General features: G+C 41.0%; 1 protein-coding gene across 2 annotated transcripts in view; it reads right to left on the bottom strand.

Annotated features, from left to right (window-relative positions):
* Positions 1-22951, bottom strand: part of ARMH3 (armadillo like helical domain containing 3) — a 185800-nt gene that overhangs the window by 124352 nt on the left and 38497 nt on the right. For both annotated transcript variants that reach the window (XM_041742921.1, XM_041742922.1), the window contains 6 exons: positions 21017-21110; positions 17248-17349; positions 13442-13500; positions 11801-11866; positions 10881-10950; positions 9547-9607 (listed from right to left, as the gene is read on the bottom strand). In XM_041742921.1, coding sequence (XP_041598855.1) covers positions 9547-9607; positions 10881-10950; positions 11801-11866; positions 13442-13500; positions 17248-17349; positions 21017-21110 — 452 coding nt within the window. The remainder of the gene's footprint in view (positions 1-9546; positions 9608-10880; positions 10951-11800; positions 11867-13441; positions 13501-17247; positions 17350-21016; positions 21111-22951) is intronic.

Raw genomic sequence — 22951 nt, 5'->3', positions numbered from 1 at the left:
TCAACCTTTGGCTTAAGTCATGATCCTGGGGTCCTGGGATTGAGTCCCCCAGGGAGCCTGCTTCTGTCTCTGCTTTTGTGTCTCTCATGAATAAATTAATAAAATCTTTTAAAAAAATAAAACAAAATAAAAAATTTTTTAAATGTTAACATCCTCAGGGCACCTGGGTGGCAAAGTCAGGTCAGCGTTTGACTCTCGGTTTCAGCTCAGGTTGTGATCTCAGGGTTGTGAGATGGAGCCCCGCAACAGGCCATCGCCCAGCGTTGAGTCAGCTAGAGATTCTCTCTCCCTTTCCCTGCCCCTCCCACTTGTGCTCTCTCCTCTGATATACTTCTCTTCTCTCCTTCCTATATGTGTGTATATATATATATATATATATATATATATTTATATTTATATATTTATATATTTATATATATATTTATATTTATATTTATATATATTTATGATAGACACAGAGAGAGAGAGCAAGAGAGGCAGAGACACAGGCAGAGGGAGAAGCAGGCTCCATGCCGGGAGCCCAACGTGGGACTCGATCCCGGGACTCCAGGATCGTGCCCTGGGCCAAGGCACTAAACCACCGAACCACCCAGGGATCCCCTAAATAAATCTCTAAAAAAATTTTAACATCCCCTAAAAGAGCCACAAAGGAGCTTTTTAGAGAAGAGAAATATTTTACACCTTGACTCGGAGAGTTGTTACAAGGATGTATACATTTACCAAAACTCACCAAACTGCTTATCCCATTGCACTACTATTTACAAACCCCTGGCAAAAGGAGTCCAGAAACACATGGGCAGATCATGAGAGAATAATATGGAGAGAACTGGTATTAATCTGTAAACCAAAAATCTACTCAAGGTTTTACAATTTCTCTTTCTTTCTTTCTTTCTTTCATTTTTTAAATTTATTTGACACAGAGAGAGCACACGCACAAGCAGGGGGAGTAGCCAAGGGAGAGGGAGAAGCAGGCTCTTCACTGAGCAGCAAACCTGATGTAGGGCTTGATCCCAAGACCTGAGCTGAAGGTAGATGCTTAATCAACTGGCTACCCAGGTGCCCCTATAATGTCATTTCTTTTTTTTTTTCTTTTAATGATTTTTTAAAAATTTATTTATTCACAGAAACAGAGAGAGAGAGAGAGAGAGAGAGAGAGGCAGAGGCACAGGCAGAGGGAGAAGCAAGCTCCACGTAGGGAGCCTGATGTGGGACTCGATCCAGGGTCCCCAGGATCAAACCCTGGGCTGCAGGCAGTGCTAAACCACTGCGCCACCGGGGCTGCCCTATAATGTCATTTCTTAAATCAAGTTCATGCCCCTTCTACTTTTGCCAAAGTGGAAGAAAAGTCCAAGTAGAAATAAAATCCTTGGCTGTGATGAATATGTAGAAAAACTGGAGCCCATATACATTGCTGATGGAAATGTAAAATGTACAACCATTTGGAAAACAGTTTAGTAGTTCTTCATAATGTTAGACATAGAGTTACCACATAACCCCCCAATTCCACTACTAGGTATATACACACAAAAAATGAAACATATATCCATACCAAAACTTGTACATGGATATTGATAGCAGCATTATTCATAACAGCTGAAGATAAAAACAACTCAAATGTCTATCAACTGAAAACCTAGTAAATAATGCAATGGAATTTGCATTATGTAACTGATGAATGGATAAACAATACAATGGAATAGTACTCAGCCACAGAAAGGAATAAAGTACTAATACATGCCACAACATGCCACAACACAGACAAACCTTGAAAACATTATGTCACAAAAGGTCACATGACATGATTTCATTTATATCAAATGTCCAGAATAGGCAAATATATAAACAGAAAGTAGATTGGGAGTGGGAAGGCAGCAACAGAGGTCCAAGGCTTAGACTGTACCCCTCTGAAAATTCAGGCTCATCACACAACCCAAAAGATTCAGAAGAAACTGTCAGACTTAAATCTTCATTCATTCATTCATTCATTCATTCAACAAATACTGTTTACCAACTAACGATCTAGCACTTGGGGTACCTAGCTGGCTCAGTTGGAAGAGTGTACAATTCTTGATCTTGGGGCTGTGAGTTCAAGCGCCATGTTGGGTGTGGAGATTGCTTGAACAAATAAAAAATTTTTAAATTTTTCAAAAAAATTAAATAAACATCTAGCACTTAATTAGAACTAAACTGTCAAGTTCCTGGAAACTAGACCCAGATAACCTGCTAGTTTCAGGCAAATGAAAGAGGCTTTCCTCTTGAAACTGTTTTGTTTTTTTTTTTTTTTTTTTTTTTAATTTTTTTTTTTTTTTTTTTTATTTATTTATTTATTTATGATAGTCACAGAGAGAGAGAGAGAGGCAGAGACACAGGCAGAGGGAGAAGCAGGCTCCATACACCGGGAGCCCGACGTGGGATTCGATCCCGGGTCTCCAGGATCGCGCCCTGGGCTAAAGGCAGGCGCCAAACTGCTGCGCCACCCAGGGATCCCTTGAAACTGTTTTGACATGAAAGAATGGGCAGATGGGATCCCTGGGTGGCGCAGCAGTTTAGCGCCTGCCTTTGGCCCAGGGTGCGATCCTGGAGACCCGGGATCGAATCCCACGTCGGGCTCCCAGTGCATGGAGCCTGCTTCTCCCTCTGCCTATGTCTCTGCCTCTCTCTCTTTCTCTGTGTGACTATCATGAAAGAAAAGAAAAGAGAAGAGAAGAGAAGAGAAGAGAAGAGAAGAGAAGAGAAGAGAAGAGAAGAGAAGAGAAGAGAAGAAAAGAAGAAGGAAGGAAGGAAGGAAGGAAAGAAGAAAGAAAGGGCAGAGAAAACTGAAATAGAAGATACAAAATAAAGCAAGGCAAAAAGTGCAGGGCACAAAGTGGCTCCTCTCCACCTACTATTCCCCAAACGCAATTCAGCTGAAAGGCAGCTTCAACTAAAGAGTACTTTTGGACTCTCGTAGTTTCTATGGTTTTATTCTGAGACCAAGAGTAACCTAAGATCCTACAGCAGACACGTCACGGAATCAATCTGACAGGTCATGGAATCAAGTGAAAGTAGAGGTAGCTAATTTCTTCTTAGACTTCCTAGCAGAGGAGGAAAAGAGGAGGGCAAAAAAATCAAACCAAAATGAAAAAACACTACAATCCTCCCAATGTGGAATGGGAGCCAAAAACACTACCTAAGAGAATTAAAGTGCCTAACAACATAATGACACATATGAAATCAACTAAATTTGTAAATTGACATCCTGGAAGTTTTCAAAATATTCCCAGTAATGGGCTTGCACTGCTACCTTACCAGCCTAATCAACTTGCCCCATGATTTAGATCTCTGTTCTTCCCATTCCTTATAGCTCTAAGTGGTCTTGTAGGAGTCCTTGAGATCAGAATTATAAAAGTACTATATAACAGATCTCTCTTTCTCTCTCTTTTTTATCTATTTAAGGAGGTTCCACACCCAATGTGGGACTTGAACTCATGACCCTGAGATCTACCAACTGAGCCAGCCAGGTGCCCCTATGATATGTCTCTCTTAAAAGACTTCAGTATCCTCAGGAGTGATATTAAAAATATTTTACAAAACATACAGAAATCAATACATACATCAAAAATTTAAATAACTCTTTTATTCTCTTAATAAACTAAACTGTATCAAAACTGCTTACCAAATGACATAAACTATAGTATAAATCACCCTAATAGTTTTCAAATCAATTGTTGATTTTTATTTAAAAAAATTTTTTAAAGATTTTATTTATTCATGAGAGACACAAAGAGAGAGGCAGAGACACAGGTAGAGGGAGAAACAGGCTCCCCTCGGGGAGCCCGATGTGGGACTCAATCCCAGGACCCTGGGACCATGACCTAAGCCAAAAGCAGATGCTCAACCACTGAGCCACGCAGGTGCCCCTCAACTGTTGATTTTTAGATATTGTGGTGTGATCTTTTCTTTGATGCAGTTGTCACTAGCTACAAGATGTCCTAGTTCAAGCCATGATTTAATTTAGGAATATGTAAATTCCTCTATCAACTTCTCCATTAAATTGATAGTCATTAGGTACCTGGTACCGACAGGGTTGTTGCAGCTCGATTGAAAATGCCAGCCCAGCCCTTAGCCCCTGTGGAGCAGCAAGGAAACACTACCCGTGCTTCTTCCCCTGCTGCCACCACCCTCTGGTTCAAAGGCTATCAATACTCACTCTGACACTGTTCTAAAGCTCTGTTTTTGCCTCTGCAGCTACCCAGCCTGGTGGTCTCAATAACTTATACTATTTACTGAGCTAGAATAAAAACTTTAACAATTGCTACAATCGGGGGATCCCTGGGTGGCTCAGCGGTTTGGCACCTGCCTTTGGCCCAAGGTGCGATCCTGGAGTCCTGGGATCGAGTCCCACATCGGGCTCCCGGCAAGGAGCCTGCTTCTCCCTCCTCCTGTGTCTCTGCCTCTCTCTCTCTATCATAAATAATAAATAAATAAATCTTTAAAAAAAAAAACCAATTGCTACAATCTTAAAAATACACGCTGACGGGCAGCCCAGGTGGCTCAGCGGTTTAGCGCCACCGTTAGCCCAGGGCATGATCCTGGAGACCCCGGATCGAGTCCCACATCAGGCTCCCAGCATGGAGTCTGTTTCTCCCTCTGCCCCTGTCTCTGCCTGTCTCTGCCTCTCTCTCTCTCTCTCTCTCTCTCTCTCTCTCTCTCTGTCTCTCATGAATAAATAAATAAAATCTTTAAAAATAAATAAATAAAATATATTTTAAAAAAACCATACTGGCTGAATTACTCCAAATGTATTGCTTCTTTGGTTTTTTTTATGCACATAGTGGTTTCCTATTTCAATATGAGATTGTTCTGCTTTAACCTGAAGTCTTTTTTTTTTCTTTTAAAGAATTTATTTATTTATTTATTTATTTATTTATTTATTTATTTATTTTTATTTCACAGAGAGAGAGAGAGGCAAAAACATAGGCAGAGGGAGAAGCAGGCTTCATGCAGGGAGCCCAATGTGGGACTCAATCCCAGGACTCCAGGATCATGCCCTGAGACAAAGGCAGATGCCCAACCACTGAGCCACCCAGGCGTCCCATAATCTGAAGTCTTCTTGAGGGGTCCACTCAAGTCTCTACTTTCTTCCGGTGCCTACTTCCAGGTTTGGGAATCTCTTACTGAGAAAGAGAGTTTACTCTCATCAGGGAAATAGCCTCTGAAATTCTCCTCACTCCTAACTCCTGTGGCAGCAGTGGGGGTGGCAGCGAGAATCAAGGAACACAATGAGGAGTGAAATTAACTGGTTAAGTTTCCTCACCTCTTATAGCTCCAGGCAAGATTTCTCTCTCCTTCTCTCTCTGTCTTTCTCTCTCTCTCTTTGGTATAAGCACTTTTCCTCATTATTACTTTACCTACAACATTTATACACTGATGTGAAATTGTTTCATTGCTGACCCAGATTCTGGTTTTGAGTATTAAGTCTTTCCACACTCCCTATTTCTTCATATTTCACCAGAAGGATTATAAACTTATCTGAAATGGCAGAAATTCATTTTGCTTTCAATTTCTCATTCTGCGGTATGCTGCTGTAAAGCAGTACATAATGAGAAATGAGAGAAACAACCTGGCCTGATGCCCAGCTGGGAGTAGAGCAATTCACCTAAAAAGGACTTGATGCTACAAAAGCCAAAATCTGGGAAGAGGGTTGGAGGAGGGGGTAGGGAGATCTGGATATATTCCCACTGGTAGTAAGGAATTTGAAAGTGTATTCAGCCTGAGGTTGGGACCTCTGTCCAGCCTCTGTCAGCTTGATGCTTCATTATCTTTTCCATCTTCCCTAACTTCAGGACATTCAATTGAAGAGTAGGTGGGAAAAGCAACTGAGAAAGCAAGGCAATACCAAAAACGGTAGTAACTGGGGGGGGGGGGGGGGGGAGGAGTAATATTTATGTCAATCAGGTTCATTGGCTGTCATGTGAGGGTCTGAGTAGACAGCCACATACCTGTAACTCAACATGCTGAACTTCACACCATCTTATCATGTCATCCCACCTTCAACTGTTTAGCATCCGCCACTTAATCTACTCTCCTATACTTCTTCCATGCACCGTACACTCTAATCATACCAAATTACTTTCTACTTTCCAAACATGCCACACTTTTAAGCCTCCAAGCCTTTGAACATGCTGGTCCCCTGCTTGGCATGTCCCTCCTCCACTCTTCTATACAGAAAACTCCCACGGTTTCTTCATGACTCAGGTCAAATGCAACCTTCTCTGTTATCTCCTCTGATGCCCCAGTCAGTATTAGTCACACTGTTCAAATCCTTCTTTTGTCACTTATCACAGTAGTAGTTAAGAGTACTTAACTACTGTGGTCAGAGAGACTTGAGTCTGAATGTGGTGATGCAACTTATTCAGTGTGCCACTATGATAGCCAGCCTGCAAGACGGCCCCCAGTGGTCCCCACCTCCTGGCATTTACATCCTTATGTAGTCCCTTCCTACATTGTATCAGGGTTGGTCTATGGGACCAAGAGAAATGGTATGTCATTTGAGATATTATAAAAGACATTATGGCTTCCATCCTGGTCTCTCACACTTCCTTCTTTCTCTCTTGGATTACTTGTGTTGGAGCAGGTTAGCTGCTGTGGTGGGCAGCCCTATGAAGAGGCCCACATGGCAAGGAACTAAGGTTTGCCAACAACCATGTAAGTAAACTTGGAAGAAAATCCTCCAGCCTGGAGTAGAGCCTCAGATGCCTATAGGCCCAGCTAACATTGTTGGGTTTTGTTTTTTGTTTTGTTTTGTTTTTAAGATTTATTTATTTATTTGAGAGAGGGAGAGTGCATCTGTGCACAAGCACATGAGAAGAGGGGCAAAGGGAAAGGGAGTGGAAGAGGGAAAGAATCCCAAGCAGACTCTGCACTAAGTGCAAAGCCCAACTCAGGGCTCAATCTCACAACCCATGAGATCACGACCTAAGCAGAAACCAAGAGTCAGATGCTCAACTGAGTTCCCCCAGGCACCCCGCAGCTAACACTCTGACTGAATCCTTGTGAGAAACCCTATGCCAAAACTACCCAGCTAAGCTGCTTCTGGATTCCTCAACCACAGATACTGTGAGATAACAACGTGTTTTAAACTACTCAGTTTGGGGTCATTTGTACACAGCAATAGAAAACTAATACACTGGGGATCCCTGGGTGGCGCAGCGGTTTGGCGCCTGCCTTTGGCCCAGGGTGCGATCCTGGAGACCCGGGATCGAATCCCACGTCAGGCTCCCGGTGCATGGAGCCTGCTTCTCCCTCTGCCTATGTCTCTGCCTCTCTCTCTCTCTCTCTGTATGACTATCATAAATAAATAAATAAAAAAAATAAAAAAAAAAAAGAAAACTAATACACTGGAGAAGGGATAGCAACAGGCTTGGATTTACTTATTTTTATTGTTTTGGGTTTTTTTTTAAGATTTTATTTATTCATGAGAGACATACAGAGAGGCTGAGAAATAGGCAGAGGGAGGAGACGCAGGTTCCATGCAGGAGCCTGACATGGGACTCAATCCTGGAACTCCAGGATCATGTCCTGAGCCGAAGGCAGACATCCAACTGCTGAGCCATCCAGGCATCCCCAGCCTCGGATTTACAATAAGAAAAGCTGAGTTCAGGTCCAGACAATGGTGCTTAGTAACAGAATAACCCTGGACAAAGCAACCCAATCTCTAGAGTCTAAGTTTCCATACCTGGAAAATGAGAAAACTGAGACTATAATAATATACTACAAAGTAAATAGCATGACCTAAAACTAGAACATAAGATAACCAAGCTACAAATAAAGTCTGTAGTAAAACAAATCTGATCCCTAAAGTGCTGAGGTTCAGAGATATGCCTAAAACAAGCTGAAAACTTATCTAATTGGTGTTACAAAAAAAGCAGCTTTCATGGTGTTTGAATTAAAATAAAGAAGCGGGGGTGGGGAGGAAGAAGGGGCTGGGTGGCTCAGTTGGTTAAGCAGCTGCCTTCAGCTTAAGTCACGGTCCCAGGGTTCTGGGATCGAGCCCCGCATGGGGCTCCCCACTCAGCAGGGAGCCTACCTCTCCCTAGCCCCTACTCAAGCTCTCTCTCTCTCTCTCTCAAATAAATAAAATCTTTAAAAATAAATAAATAAAATAAGGAGTCAGGCTTACTTCTAAACACCAGGAAAAAAAAAAAAGCTGCAAACAGAAAAATGCAAACTTGCAGAGTGCCTGGGCAGCTCAGTTGGTTAAGCATCTGCCTTTGGCTAAAGTCACAATCCCAGGGTCCTGGGATTAAGCCCCCACTGGGTTCCCTGCTCATTGGAGAGTCTGCTTGTCCCCCTCCCTCTGCCCCACCTCCCCAACTCATGCTCTCTCTCAAATAAATAAATAAAATCTTTTAAAAAGAAAAGAAAAATGCAAACTGTAACCTACTTACCTAAAAGTAAAATTTGTATTATTATTTCAGATCTAGGAAACCAAGACTATATGACATGACCTGCAAGCAGTCTAAAAAGCTGGAGGTCTACTCTATTCAGAGTAAAATCTTTTATACCTCCCCAGATCCCAGACCTACCACTGGAATGAGGCACATGGACACTGGTATTTACCAAATTGCTCTCTTGCTGAAAAAAGGGGAAGTAGCAATTCTGTTATCATACTCAATTCAGATGCTTTCTGAGGTAAAAAGGTAATATATATATTTGGGATCACACTAATGGAGCACAGCTCTTCTTGGGCATTAAAGATAAGAATGCAGAAACAGCAAAGGAGAGAGAAAGCCTTAAGGCTTAAACTTTATTGAAATACGATGATTTTCAGTTGCCTCTAGTTATGATGGCTGTGAAGAATTTCGATAATCTGATCTCCTCAGGAGGCAGGAATCTCCCAGCCAGGCCACTATACATATAATTTGCCTACCTAGAATAATTCTGACTAGGCTGCTAGGCAATATAGGCTAACAACAGACAAGAAGCTCTGTTTCTCAGGCCTTTCCCTATCTTCCAAATACTGCTGACTACTTTGATACCAAAGCCCAGGGGTGACTAAGTAGCTTGCTGGTATTTCACATCTTTGGATTACAGCAGTCACCCATAATCACTACTTCAGTGCATCAGCCCTGTTCTTGATGTAATGTGCCTAAAGTGATAATAAAGATATGTGCAGGGGATCCCTGGGTGGCTCAGCAGTTTGGCGCCTGCCTTTGGCCCAGGGCGCAATCCTGGAGTCCCGGGATCGAGTCCCATGTCGGGCTCCCTGCATGGAGCCTGCTTCTCCCTCTGCCTGTGTCTCTGCCTCTCTCTCTCTCTCTCTCTCTCTGTCTATCATAAATAAATAAATAAATCTTAAAAAAAAAAAAGATATGTGCAGAATCTATTGTACTTTTTCCCTCTTCTGCAAAGATGTATAAACCCAGGCCATAAAATGCTCCCTGATACTCCTCCAAACACAAATGAGTTTTTCCTGAAGTATATACAGAATCTTGTGACTATAAATTCCTATCACTCAATTCTATAAAATAGATTTGTACACATTAAGTGAACCATGGTACTTACACATACAGATCCATAGGAAACTCCTTCATCATGTGTGTTACAATAAACTCTACCATCAGGTCTGAATGGGAAAAGGAGAACAATGAAGTCAATCAGAATGAAATGCATTCCTCGCCTTTGAGTTGGAAAGAAACCTCAGTATACCTTGCACTCATGCTGAATGGCAACCACTAATCACATCTTTATTCACATGGACTGAAATTTATTTTATGTAAGGTACTTGTTGCAACACTTTTCAACACCTGCCACTTGTAAAATAACAAGAAAATTAGCTCACTCTCCTGCTTCCAGAAGTATACCTTGACCTACCAATAAATTTAGGTACACAGATTTCATTGCACAGATAATTTGTACCATGACACTAATGCAAAATGCCAGAGGGAAATCATATTCTGAGAACTGAGTGATGAGGCAAGCAAAGAAGAAATTATGTATCACATCCATGTAACCAAAGACTCCACTCTGAAGTTATGTCACTCTATATCATCTCATGATCATGCTGTTTGACAGATATTGACTGAAATGGTCTATGGGACTCTGGCTCAATAGAGGCTTATTATATAGTCTTAATTGCTGTTTCTAAAATCAAGTAGATTTAGGAACTAGGGCTGACTATCCAAGTGAAATGGGATTAAGAGTTCAGATCATTCCCCTGAGGAAAATGAAGAATTCTGGGCAGACAAAATCACCTAAGACAAAACCCCCTACTGTCAGCCCTGTCAGCCTCATCTCAGCTTAATTTATTCAGAGGAAATTTTGTATGTCCGAACCATGAACTTTAAGCCTCCTGGCGAGCTGACACATCAATTTGGACCAAGAAGGGAATGAAGAATTTGGAATTTTGATCAGGAATAAGATACTTTATAAATTTAAATCATGTATCAAGCTTGGACTTAGCCATTTATGTCCCTGGAAAGATCTTTATCTTTAAACAAGAGAATTCTTTCTTTTTTTTTTTTAAGATTTTATTTATTTATTCATGAGATACACAAAGAGAGAGGCAGAGACACAGGAAGAGGGAGGAGAAGCAGGCTCCATGCAGACAGCCCCATGCGGGACTTGATCCTGGGACTTTGAGATCACACCCTGAGAGCCAAAGGCAGATGCTCAAATGCTGAGCCACCCAGGTGTCCCAAGAGAACTCTTTAATTGAACATTCTATTTGTTGGAGCTGCTTTACCAAACTGAACAATAAACATGGTTTCTTAGACCAGAGAAGAAACATAACTAGTACCTTCTCTGAGGGAGAAGCAAATCAACCAGGATCTATCCCTCCTCCTAATCATGAAAATCTGTCACTGGCTCAGAAAAATGCCAATTTTGATGAGACTCACCCAGTACTGCACACACCAAGGGACGGCAGGGAAGGTTCTTGTCTGCTGCCTTCTTCCTGTGTCTCATAGGCTTCACACAAATAAGAAATGAAGTTAGTAGACATCTGAACTGACATCCAAAGGCTCATCATCACATTTTTCATACAAATAAAATCACTACTACAGAGATGCTACCTTTTCTTTCTTTTTCTAGTGATGGGGGTAGGGTGGGGCAGGGAGGACTTGTTAAATGCTTCTCAGTTATCAATGCAGGCCTGTGACAAAAACATAATTCACAGCAAGACAACAGCTCCAAAGGGCACTGGGGCATACTATAATGGGAAAGCTGTTGCTTTTACTTTGATTTTATCTATACAAGTGACATTACTAACAACAAAAGAAGTATACTGGCATTTTTCTTTGAAAAAATAATAAAAAGAAAAGAAGGTAACTGTGTAGAGGCAGCAACAGTAGCAGTTGCAAAAAAAAAAAGTGAGTTCAAATATAAATCTCAACATGGTATTTTTAAATATATCTCCAAGTTTTAAGTAATTCCCTGGTATCTTCATATTCTATTTCCCCCGCTTCTCAGATAAATAAAACAGCATCTGGTCTTAACTAATCAAAGGTCATACTACATTTTGAAAACAAAAGGTTTAGGCCCATCTCCTAGTTGAAATCTACGTTACTGATACATTCTAATATTATTGCCATGGGAATATGGTTGTGGATCTTTCCATCCTGTCTTGAGTAGAGCTCTGTGACACGGAAAAAATCCCAACAACAGGCATGGGCCTGCTGAACAGCAGTTAAGCAAAAGCCCTTTAGTACAACATTCCACCCACATTTGTTCTAAATAGGATCAATTTCATCCTCCCCAATCCTGCCAACATACCAAAAATTTCCTCTAAGAAAAATCAAGAAACAAAAGTCACACCTACCATTCTGTGTAAGTTTACTCGAAAATTCATATTGTCATCATGCAAAAATGCATTGGCATACTGATCCTAAAAAAAAGATATAGAGAAAAAGAAATGAGAGCCATACTTAGGAAACACAGTTTATCATCTATCATACTTGCTAAAAATCCTTGCATTTTAAGAACTACTTTCAAGGACCAGTTGGAGACCAAATAGGATGAGCCTAGAGTCTTAATGTCAAACCCTACTTAAGCCATGAGATTTTAATTGGGTATAATTTCCTACTGTGTCTCTAACTGGTCAAAAATCTCTCAGCAAATTACAAACAATAAAAAATTAAGGCATAAGGACTTGAGGCAAATGCTGAGAAGAATCTGTTTTCCTATTTTCTCTTCCTTCCCATCTGCCCAAGGAGCCTACTCTGTGACAGCTTGAAGGTTTCATCAGGGCTGCAGGATACATGTGCAGACTCCATGATTAAGAAGAAAGGTCTGCACTCTGCCGGGAATGGGATTGGCACAGCAGGAAAAAACAGCTACACAGGAAGCATGGCAGTTGGCAAGTCCCTGTCTATCTCTGGCTTTGCTGAAGACTGATGGAAAATCAAAAACCTCTCACCCATGGATCGGTAATATACACCCTGCAGCCCTTTCCCAACACCTTTTCTGAAGATCTGACATGCCTACAGACTCCAATTACTAGGAATTGTTACAATCTGTGAAAAACAACTTCTTTAAAGATTTTCTTAGAAAGAGTTTTTGAAAAGCAATTACAGCAGGCCCACTGCTAATAAGTAGCTCTTCTATAATGAGCTACCCATAACCTGGTGAAAAATAGGTCATCTTTTCACAACATAAAAAGGGAAAGACTGAGCAAGATCTTTACTCTATGTGGACCACCTTTACTATTTTTAAGACAAAAAAGATCAAAGTAAGGGATAGTAAAGGGGGAAGCTAAAGCAAAAATTTAGCTCTAAACTGCCTCAAGTTCTGTCCATAATCAGGTATGGGCCTAAGTGATACCCTTGGGGCCCTGTGGTTTTTTGTTTTTTGTTTTTTTTCTTTTTAACACCTGTGTTGCCACCAGGTGAGCTCAGGCCTAATTCATCCAACCAAAAGAGCCTCCTTATAAAGCACATCTTATTCTTACCTTTGGGCTCTTTTCCGTCACCAAAGTGCAATAAGCCAACTTTACTCCCTTTCCAATTCCCCTCTTTCAACTTTTCTACCCACTACGCCCCACAGGAAACTCGAGCTCCTTTTCTCATTTTGCTAAATGCAAAAGATCCAACATGAGCAGCTTCAAAGGGGCAGGATTATTTTTCCTACAGAGGCTTAAATCTCTTATTTAAAACTCTGAAGAGCTCTGATCTTCCAGTTTGAAATCACCGCAGTTATCATAACATGATTTGTTATTAATTCATCCAGTAAATACTCATTGAGCCTCTACTGTGTGCTAGACACTAAGAATACACTGGTGAAGGAACAAAATACTTGCTATCAGAGCTTACATTCTAGTGGGAGGAGACAGACAATACAAAGAGGAAAGATTTTCTTTCCTAAGCTTTAGGAACCTAAAAGTTAGGAACAGGAGATGAAGGACAGAAAAAAAGATAGCACTCTGTAAGAGACTAGCTAATATCAGAAGACTAGTGACACCTACCTCTGCAATACATGTAAGTATAATCAGACAAAGTTTGCCACTGTGAAGCCGGTGCTCATCTGTAAAGGAAAAATAAACAAACCCTTCTCTCTGTATCATCCAAACCATGTTTCTATAGAGAATAAAGATGTGTATCATCAAAAAGAACATTTCTACTTTCCCCCTCACAACAAAAGTCCTGAATGAAAATCAAGGTTCTACTACAGTAGTTCTTGCTTTTCTACTAGGCAAAAGAATTCCTCAGAAGATTTTTTTCTAAAATATTCTGGCAGTCTGAAGGATAGCTAATCATCTTCCTGAGAATCTAATTATTATACTGGTTCCTACTATAATGGCCCAAATCAGAGCCATGCTTCTGTACCAACCCTTTGCTTCCAAATAGTCCAATCTATTCCCTTCCTCACCCCTTCCCATCCATCAGCTGTAAGCACAACCATCTATAGCAACGTCCCACAAAATCTAGATTGGTTTTAAAACTATTCACAGCAAACTAGCAGTGGAATCTGAAACAAATTAACTGAAAACCAAGGTCCAGTCTCTGTCTTTCCTTGTACTATACACACTACTTATGACCAGGAAAGCTGTGAACTCTTCATCGTATTTCTTTTCTTCCTGCCAAAGTTTTTCACTCTACAAATATTTACTTAGTACCTACCGTGTGGCAGGCACTGTGCTAGGCATTACAGATATAGCACTGAACTGAACCAAGGTCCCTGGTCTCCCAGAACTCACATTCTAGTTATCAAAAAAGAAGGTAGCCTCAGTAGCAGGGCTCTCAGCTCACACAAATGACCAAGAAAGAGCTACTCCATCACTGCCAATTACCAGAACTATCAAAGCTTATTTACTTTCCAGGATCTTTGTGGGTGAGGGGTGAAATGGAGGCAAGAAGAAGGTCATACCAGCATATTCAAAATGGACAAATGGTTATGATGCTTCAAATTAGCTTTGACAGGACCCAAATTGAAGTCCATTCTGAGAGAAGACCTATTAACAGGTTACAGTGCTATGAAAGGAGTTAATAGAACTCACCCTAACATTAACCTGCCACTTCCTCAAAGATAAAATCAACTAAAACCCAACAATTAGAAGGCATAAAGGGGGTTATAGTCCAGAAATACATTCACCTCTCCTCACAGACAGGGCAAACAGAGTAATAATATAATACTTCCCTGACATTTCCCAGAGGTTGTATCAGTGCTCTAGGCAGCCAGAAGAGAAATGCCCCAAAACTAGATTCATAAGACTCTTCTACCTACCTCTGGCCACAGAGTTTCTCTGGCACTATCCTCCCTTTCCCCAAAAGCTGATAAACAACTCCTGTAAAAAAAAAAAAAAAAAAAAAAAAAAGCCCGCAGCTATCTCTCCACTTCAAAAAAAAAAAAAAAAGTGTTTCTGAATACAAAAATGAGGCATATTTCATTATTAACTTTTTTAATTCAGAAAAGCACAGGAGTGCCTGGGCGCCTCAGTCGGTTAAGCATCAGCCTTCAGCTCAGGTCATGATCCCAGAAATTCCCAGGGACTCCCTCCTGGGGGGGGGGGGGGGGGGGGGTCTGCTTCTCTCTCTCCACCTTTGCCACTCCCCTGTTTGTGCTCACTCTCTCTCAAATAAATAAAATCTTTAAAAAAAAAAAAGACAGAAAAAAAGAGAAGTATAAAAAAAGGACAATAAAATTAAGATTTTGGTGAATCAACTTTAAAATGTATGTATAGGTATACGTATATTTTTAAAAATATTTTTGCCTAGGGTCTATTTTTTTAAAGATTTTATCTGTTTATTTGAGAAAGAGTGAGAGAGAGAGAGAGAGAGAGAGAGAGACAGTACACAAGCAGAGGAAGTGGTAGGCAGAGGGAGAGGGAGAAGCAGACTCCCCGCTGATCAGGGAGCCCCATACAGGGCTCAATTCCAGGACCCCAGGATTATAACCTGAGCCAAAGGCAGATGCTTAACCAACTGAACCATCCAGCTCCCCCATCTAATGCCTATTTTATTTATTATTTTTTTAAGATTTTATTTATTTATTCATGAGAGACACACAGAGAGAGGCAGAGACGCAGGCAGGCTCCTGCAGGGAGCCTGACGTGGGACTCGATCCCAAGTCTCCAGGATCATGCTCTGGGCCAAAGGCAGCACTAAAACCGCTGAGCCACCGGGCTGCCCCTCTAATGTCTATTTTAAAGTTGAGGAGATACTCCTCCAAGGTAACAACATCCAAGCCAGCAGAACCTCAGAAAAAAAAAAAAAAAAAGGCTTCAAAAGCAGAGCTAAATCAAAGAAATGACAAAGAAAATTCTGCAGATTGAAGAAAAGAGGAACAACTGGGTAGGGGACACACAGGTAGTTTCAATGGCATTAATATTTTTTCAGCTGAGCGGTAGGTTCACATGTTCATCTTATTATTATACTTTATAACTCATGTTATTTATTATATTTACTGTAAGTTTTATAATTTAATATTTATATATATTACAAGTATCTTTTCATAGGTATCAAATGATAAATACATAACAAAGAAGAAAAAGCTAATAATATCTGGGGTATGGGGACAGAGCAGAGCCAAGAAAAAGTTGCTTCTATTGCTCCTAAAATCAAAATGAGATCCTGTTAGGACATGCAGAAGGTCAGTGCAAGAGAGCTGGGCCAAGGTAGCTATTCAGTAGCCATTTTTTTTCTTCCCTTCCCACTCCCTCAGACACACAGGAGCCATTATTGAAATTAATTCTTCATCTTACTTAATCTTGCCCCTTGTCATATTTAGGCCCCCTGTTGGCAAAGGACTAACTCAGCCTGAGTTTAGAGAGACAGCCTGAGACTGCTCATACTATAATTAATCTGCCCTCAATTTTGCCTTCCATGTTAGAGCTTTATATAATCATTAAAGCTAAAGGTAAATTCCAAGGGCCTCCATTCACTGTGTTCTATCAAGCAAAGCTACAAGTTCACTTGCAGGTCACATGTATGCAATCTCTCTTCTGTGGTTGCTGTGACATTTCTAGAGAAAGAAAGAGGTTATCCTCCTCCATAAAGGAAAAGCAATGGCCTCAGAAAACACAGATACACAAGAGTTTTACTATCCTCTCCTGTCAGATCTCATTTGCCAAGTCTCAGAGGTTCATCATCTCTGTAGCTCCCAATGGACCAAGATATATATACTGGATAGAATCTGCTGGGTTTCCTCTCAATCTCTTCTCACACATAGTACAAATATTCTCTTTTCCTATCACCAAATAAAAGATCACAGGAAGATCATAAACCAATGAAGAGCAGAAAACCGGAGACAATAAACTAAAACTTTTCCAATAAGCAGTCCTCTCCAGCTTCCACTCTGCATCTCTGGATGGGTACTGACACTTCTGTTTTAAGTGTTAAGGAACACTATCCCTCTTAATCTCACCTCTTCCTACTGTACTTGGTACACCAGTCCACAAATTCTCACCACAAGCTGATGCTTCCAGTTCTTGTCCTCAAAAGGGAATTCCCCCACTTCCCACACAAAAGACTTTGCATCTACTTACCAAAATCTGCTAAAATGACTTGCTAGTTTTTGTAGAGACCAATTTTTTTTCCTGTTCTATTTTTGAAGTACTCCCCCTCCAACTCCAGGTTTTCCCAACACCACCTAATTGCCATCTGGCAGTGAGACATCACTGTTTTCCAGTAATCAGGACCATCACCCTGTATGTAGGCCCCAAAGGTTCATCCTGCCAAAACTTCAAAGTATTTAATGCCACTTCTTGATTCTAGCTAAGTAGCTGCCTGCCACACCTCCTACTTCCTGAGCCCCGAAAGTAGCATGCCTTACCTTTGGTGTCCTGCATGACAATTGAGCTATACTTCAAGAAAGTTATCAGGAGATTGCTGGTCTGTACATCTGCATCCAGTGGGAGTTCCACAGAACTTATAACTGGAATAGAACAGATGAAATGCACTTAGCCTTATAACATATTCCAGCTAACATTTCTACTATATAGCCAATTTGCTAGTAGGCAAGGTTATCACTAAATAAATTTTCTACAAAAGAGGGAGGACCAAGCACTTACCATAAAACCTTCAGCTACTGTTCCTAGACCTCTAGAGTCCTTCCTACTCCCAAGATTAAGGACAAGAAGAGCCAGTCTCCACGAATAGTGCTTTTTTCCTAACCTCCTAAGAAGGGTCTATTGATTCCACTTCTAGCCTCAAGGAAACCAAGAGTGTTCAAGGCCCTTCTTATAGGCACTCTGATTTGTACCTAAGGGAAAGATCTGTATTGAATATAAATGAGCCTTGCTTTGATGAGTCTCCTGCTTAAAATAAGTGACAATTCATTCCTAATAAGGAGAAATCTTGCTCAGTTTTGAGAGAAAGACTTTGGGCTGGAAATAACCAAGATGAAATAGAAAAAAAAATAAGGCAGAACTATATTCAAATTCTACTCCTTAATCCCTTCCCCACAAAAGGGAACATAAAAAAGATTACCAGACCGAAAACTGGTGGACATTACTGACTGGGAAAGCCTAGGAACTGAGTTTTATATACCCAGCTGCTTGCTGTTTCCAATAGAAACTACATCTTGTCCCCACTCTCTAAGCCACAGTCCTAATGAACAATGAAAGGCCAAACCAGGGCTCCTCTACACCCAACACGGGGCTTGAACTCACAACCCTGAGATCAAGAATCACATGCTCCACTGACAGAGCCAGCCAGAAGCCCCCAGAACAGTCTTAATGTAGATTTTTCAAGCTTCTAAGACTTTAAATTAGACCTGTATCTTGTTAACAGTTTTTACACTAAGATATAGAAGCAAAAGGAGGCTAATGTTGGCTCAGACAAGCTAGAGAATCTACAGCTTTCTGCTCTGTTTTTACCTGTAGAAGACTCAGTTGAGTTTGGGATATTATTCATAATATGTATACAGAACCATAACAGATCTCTCTGGAATTGTTACAATGTATGTGGAGAATATTTATTAACAAGGGGAAACATTTATACATAATGGTTTCATAACACACAACAAGAATGACAAAAAGCCTTATGATGGAGATCCCTGGGTGGCTCAGCGGTTTAGTGTCAGCCTTCAGCCCAGGGTGTGATCCTGGAGTCCCACATCAGGCTCCCTGCATGGAGCCTGCTTCTCCCTCTGCCTGTGTCTCTGCCTCTCTCTCTCTCATGAATAAATAAATAAAATCTTTAAAAAAAAAAAAAAAAAGCCTTATGAGGAGACATTAGCATGCCCAATCCTTGACTGTTTTCCCACAGGTCAGCCCCCCAAAACTAATAAAAGACCAATATATTTTTATGTTGCAATACTAAAAGGTCTTAATTCATGCTATGGGTTAATTATCTGAAACTATCATTTCAAACTCCAGCCTATTTTGAAGGTCACAGCCCATAATCATTCCTTTGTTAGAGGCATCTAACTGGTAAGTGGAACTTTTTTCCCACTCACACACACCAATAACTGGAAAACTGTCTTATATAATATGTAGAAATATAGAAGTATATGTATTTTTAGTTTACCAGAAAGTTCTCTCATGCCAAGGCTGAGTTGTCAAATGTCAAGTCTGAGCTGAGAACAAATGTTAAATCTAAACGGCTGGCTTTTAAAAATAATGGCTTCAGTGACATACCTTTAAACATAACTGGGCCATTGAGTACCACTATACATAATTAAAAACCAAAACCTGAAAACAAGGTTATAATGTTTAGAATCCCTATAGAAAGGAAATGAACCAGGAGAGAAGAAAAAGAACAAAATAGACAAAATAGAATAAAATCCATCACAAATTAAATTCTCCTTCCTAAGAAAGAGTTATTCCTTGATCTTTGGCTTCACAATTCTTCCCAGCAGCCTCTGTCAAGGGAAATAGTCATTTGAAAGTGGGCTGACTCCATCTTCCCACTAGAAAAAAATAAAAGCTCACTGGTTGTAGGTAAGTAAGCACAAATCCTGCCATTGCATAATCTAGTGTGTGGGTGGAAGTGTTCACAATGAGCAGTTTGAAAGGCAGTTCTCTGAAGCATCCAAACCCCAACATCACATGAAACTCAGATATACAGATATATATATATATGTGTGTGTGTGTATATATATATATATATACACATATACACACACACACACACACACACACACACATATATATGTTTTTTGATATCCATGGTAACCAGACAGGCTTTATCCTTAAAGAGAAATAACAGTATTTCTACTGGATTTTTCAGTGAACTGAAAAAGCAGAGACACGTAGGTAACCCTTACTACTTGTTCCTCATTTAGTTTTTTTGGAATTTGGTTTTTAGGTCTAAACAGATCCAATTTGCTACCATAGACTTGAATATCAGTGGCACCTGCCTGACACATTTTTTGTACCAACATCACTTTTACTACCTTAAAACACTACTGCCACAGTGCTACTAAAATTTCAAGGAGAATAAGCCAATCAAAGAAGGTCATTTCACAGACAGTAGAGAGTCACAGAGAATGAATCAAAGTTAGATTTCCTCTATTTCTTTTTTTTTTTTTTAAGATTTTATTTATTTATTCATGAGAGACATACAGAGAGACGCAGAGACACAGGCAGAAGGAGAAGCAGGTTTCACACAGGGAGTCCGATGCGGGACTCGATCCCGGATCCCGGGATCACGCCCTGAGCCGAAGGGAGGCGCTCAACCGCTGAGCCACCCAGGCATCCCTCCTCTATTTCTTTACCCAAAATTCAGTCAACATTTTAGGCAAAACCTCAAGTATTAACAAAGATTATTTTTAGGTTAATATACTCTATCAAACACACTCAGATGACACAAATATCATTGGGGAAAATTCATAATTTCTTTCCTGTTACCTTTTTCTTAAATTCCAGCCATAAAATTAATAAAGTAGAAATTCTGTCTGGGTGGGTGTGTTTTAGGAGGAGAAGTCCTAAATACCCACCATATTCTCAATTATAATACACTCAAAGTTCACTGTTTTCCCACTGGAAGTGTTGATAGATATGTAACAGTGAGTAAAATCCCAGGTTCACTTTCTCATCCATGTGCTCAACAAATATTTATTAAGTAGTGACCATGCCAGGCACTATGCTGGACAGGTAGTAGTGAAGAAAACAGACATAGTGCTTGCCCTGACTCGTGTCCTGGATCTTTAGTCTCAACTCTCACTAACATGAAGTGAACCACTTATTTCTCTGGCCTCAATTTCCTCATTGGCCAATAGGATAACATAAAATAATTTTACTACCTTACATTTATTTCAGAGATATATTCATAAAATATCTCGTCAGAGACTCACACCCCAAGAGTTTGGCAGGATAGGCATTACTGACCTCAGAGGTCCCTTTCAGATCTAGCACTCCATGATTCTACAACCATTCCCTGAGGACAAGTTAGAGTTATGTAGCTTCTTACACAGAGTAAAACACTTGACTATTTTTCCCAAAGCTTCCTTTGGAGTTTTAGAAGTCCTGAAGGACAGCACCTCAGATAATTTCTTAGCTGAAAGAATTAACAACTGTATTCTTTGTTCAACACGGCTATGCTCACCCTGAAAGATTCAAGATCATATTAATCAAGAAAACATGAGGTGGTGGGCTTACCATCAGAGGAGGGCGGTGTGGTCCCAAGTGGTGTGGCTGGGGTTGTTGGAGCAGGACTGACAGGGGTTGTCACCAAGCCCATCTCTGGATGACTCTGAAAGAAAACAGAAGCAGGCAAGAAAAGACATAACCCAGTTCTGAGTATCCTTTCCATAATATCCTTTCTGGGATTCCTGGCCTTATCATAATTAGATGGAATGTCCACTGAGGAGGGACCACTTTTTTTTTTTTTTAATTTTTATTTATTTATGATAGTCACAGAGAGAGAGAGAGAGAGGCAGAGACATAGGCAGATGGAGAAGCAGGCTCCATGCACCAGGAGCCCGACGTGGGATTCGATCCCCGGTCTCCAGGATCGCGCCCTGGGCCAAAGACAGGCGCTAAACCACTGCGCCACCCAGGGATCCTGAGGAGGGACCACTTCTATGTTGCGTTCCCTTGAGAACCTGATTACTGTGGATGTTTACTAAACTCTAATAAGAAGCTCTGTGGACTAAACTAAATTTTCTAAACTAAGTTTCCATTACATAAGTTTTTCTGAAGAATCACGCAAATAAAAAACTGGGGTAAACAAATACATGAGATTATTCTACCAATAAAAAGGGCATCTGCAGGCAACCCGGGTGGCTCAGCGGTTTGGCGCCGCCTTCAGCCCAGGGCCGGATCCTGGAAACCCGGGATCGAGTCCCACATCAGGCTCCCTGCATGGAGCCTGCTTCTCCCTCTGCCTGTGTCTCTGCCTCTCTCTCTCTCTCTCTCTCATGAATAAATAAACAAAATCTTAAAAAAAAAAAAAAAAAAAAAAGGGCATCTGCAGTCCTACCTGAGCCTGGATAAAAACTACCCTCATCAGATCAACCTAAAACACGTCTATAGACTGTTCTGATGACTACACAGTTGACCAGTAAGTGCAGGCGAGGCAAGTGGATGAGAAGTGCTATAAAAAGAGCTATGCAGACAGCAGCCTCCCTGTTCTACAACCAACAAGAGTGGTGGAAGCAGACATATGGGGAAGACATTCCCTGGGACCAAAACAGACAACTCCTCTATCCCTGACCTTCCTTAGCCTTCTCTGTCATATCAGCTCTTAAGAATTAAGCTGAGTGCAGGGCGCCTGGGTAGCTCCATTGATTAAGTGTCTGCCTTCAGCTTGGGTCACAATCTCAGGGTCCTGGGATTGAGCCCCACATCGGGCTCCCTTGCTTAGTGGGGAGTATGCTTCTCCCTCTCCTTCTCGCCCCCCCCCACTCATATTTGCTCTTGATCTCTCAAATAAAATCTTAAAAAAAAAAAAATTAAGCAGAGTGGTGGCTACTCCCTTGTTTTCCCCAATAACTTTTTCACTCTTTACCTCCCTCACCCTTCCTTTAAAATCAGTTACAGAATCCAGACAGCAGACAAGTATAATGAGAATAGTGGATAAAACCTCTCATGTTCTCAGTTTTGATAAATAATAAGTGTCTTCATAGGCAGACCCTAAACCAGCATACTTCTTTTTAAGAATGACCTCATTTTGGGGGCAGCCCTGGTGGCCCAGCAGTTTAGCGCTGTCTTCAGCCCAGGGTGTGATCCTGGGGACCTGGGATCGAGTCCCATGTCTGGCTCCCTGCGTGAAGCCTGCTTCTCCCTCTGCCTGTGTCTCTACCTCTCTCTCTGTGTCTCTCATGAATAAATAAATAAAATCTTAAAAAAAAAAAAAAAAAAAAAAAACAGGGATCCCTGGGTGGCGCAGCGGTTTGGCGCCTGCCTTTGGCCCAGGGCGCGATCCTGGAGACCCGGGATCGAATCCCACGTCAGGATCCCGGTGCATGGAGCCTGCTTCTCCCTCTGCCTGTGTCTCTGCCTCTCTCTCTCTCTCTCTCTCTGTGACTATCATAAATAAATAAAAAATAAAAAAAAAAAAAAACAATGACCTCATTTTTGGTTAAAACTCAG

This window comes from Vulpes lagopus, chromosome 2 (genome assembly GCF_018345385.1).
Source record: "Vulpes lagopus strain Blue_001 chromosome 2, ASM1834538v1, whole genome shotgun sequence".
Lineage (NCBI taxonomy): Eukaryota > Metazoa > Chordata > Mammalia > Carnivora > Canidae > Vulpes > Vulpes lagopus.
This window is presented reverse-complemented; position numbering and strand designations above follow the sequence as displayed.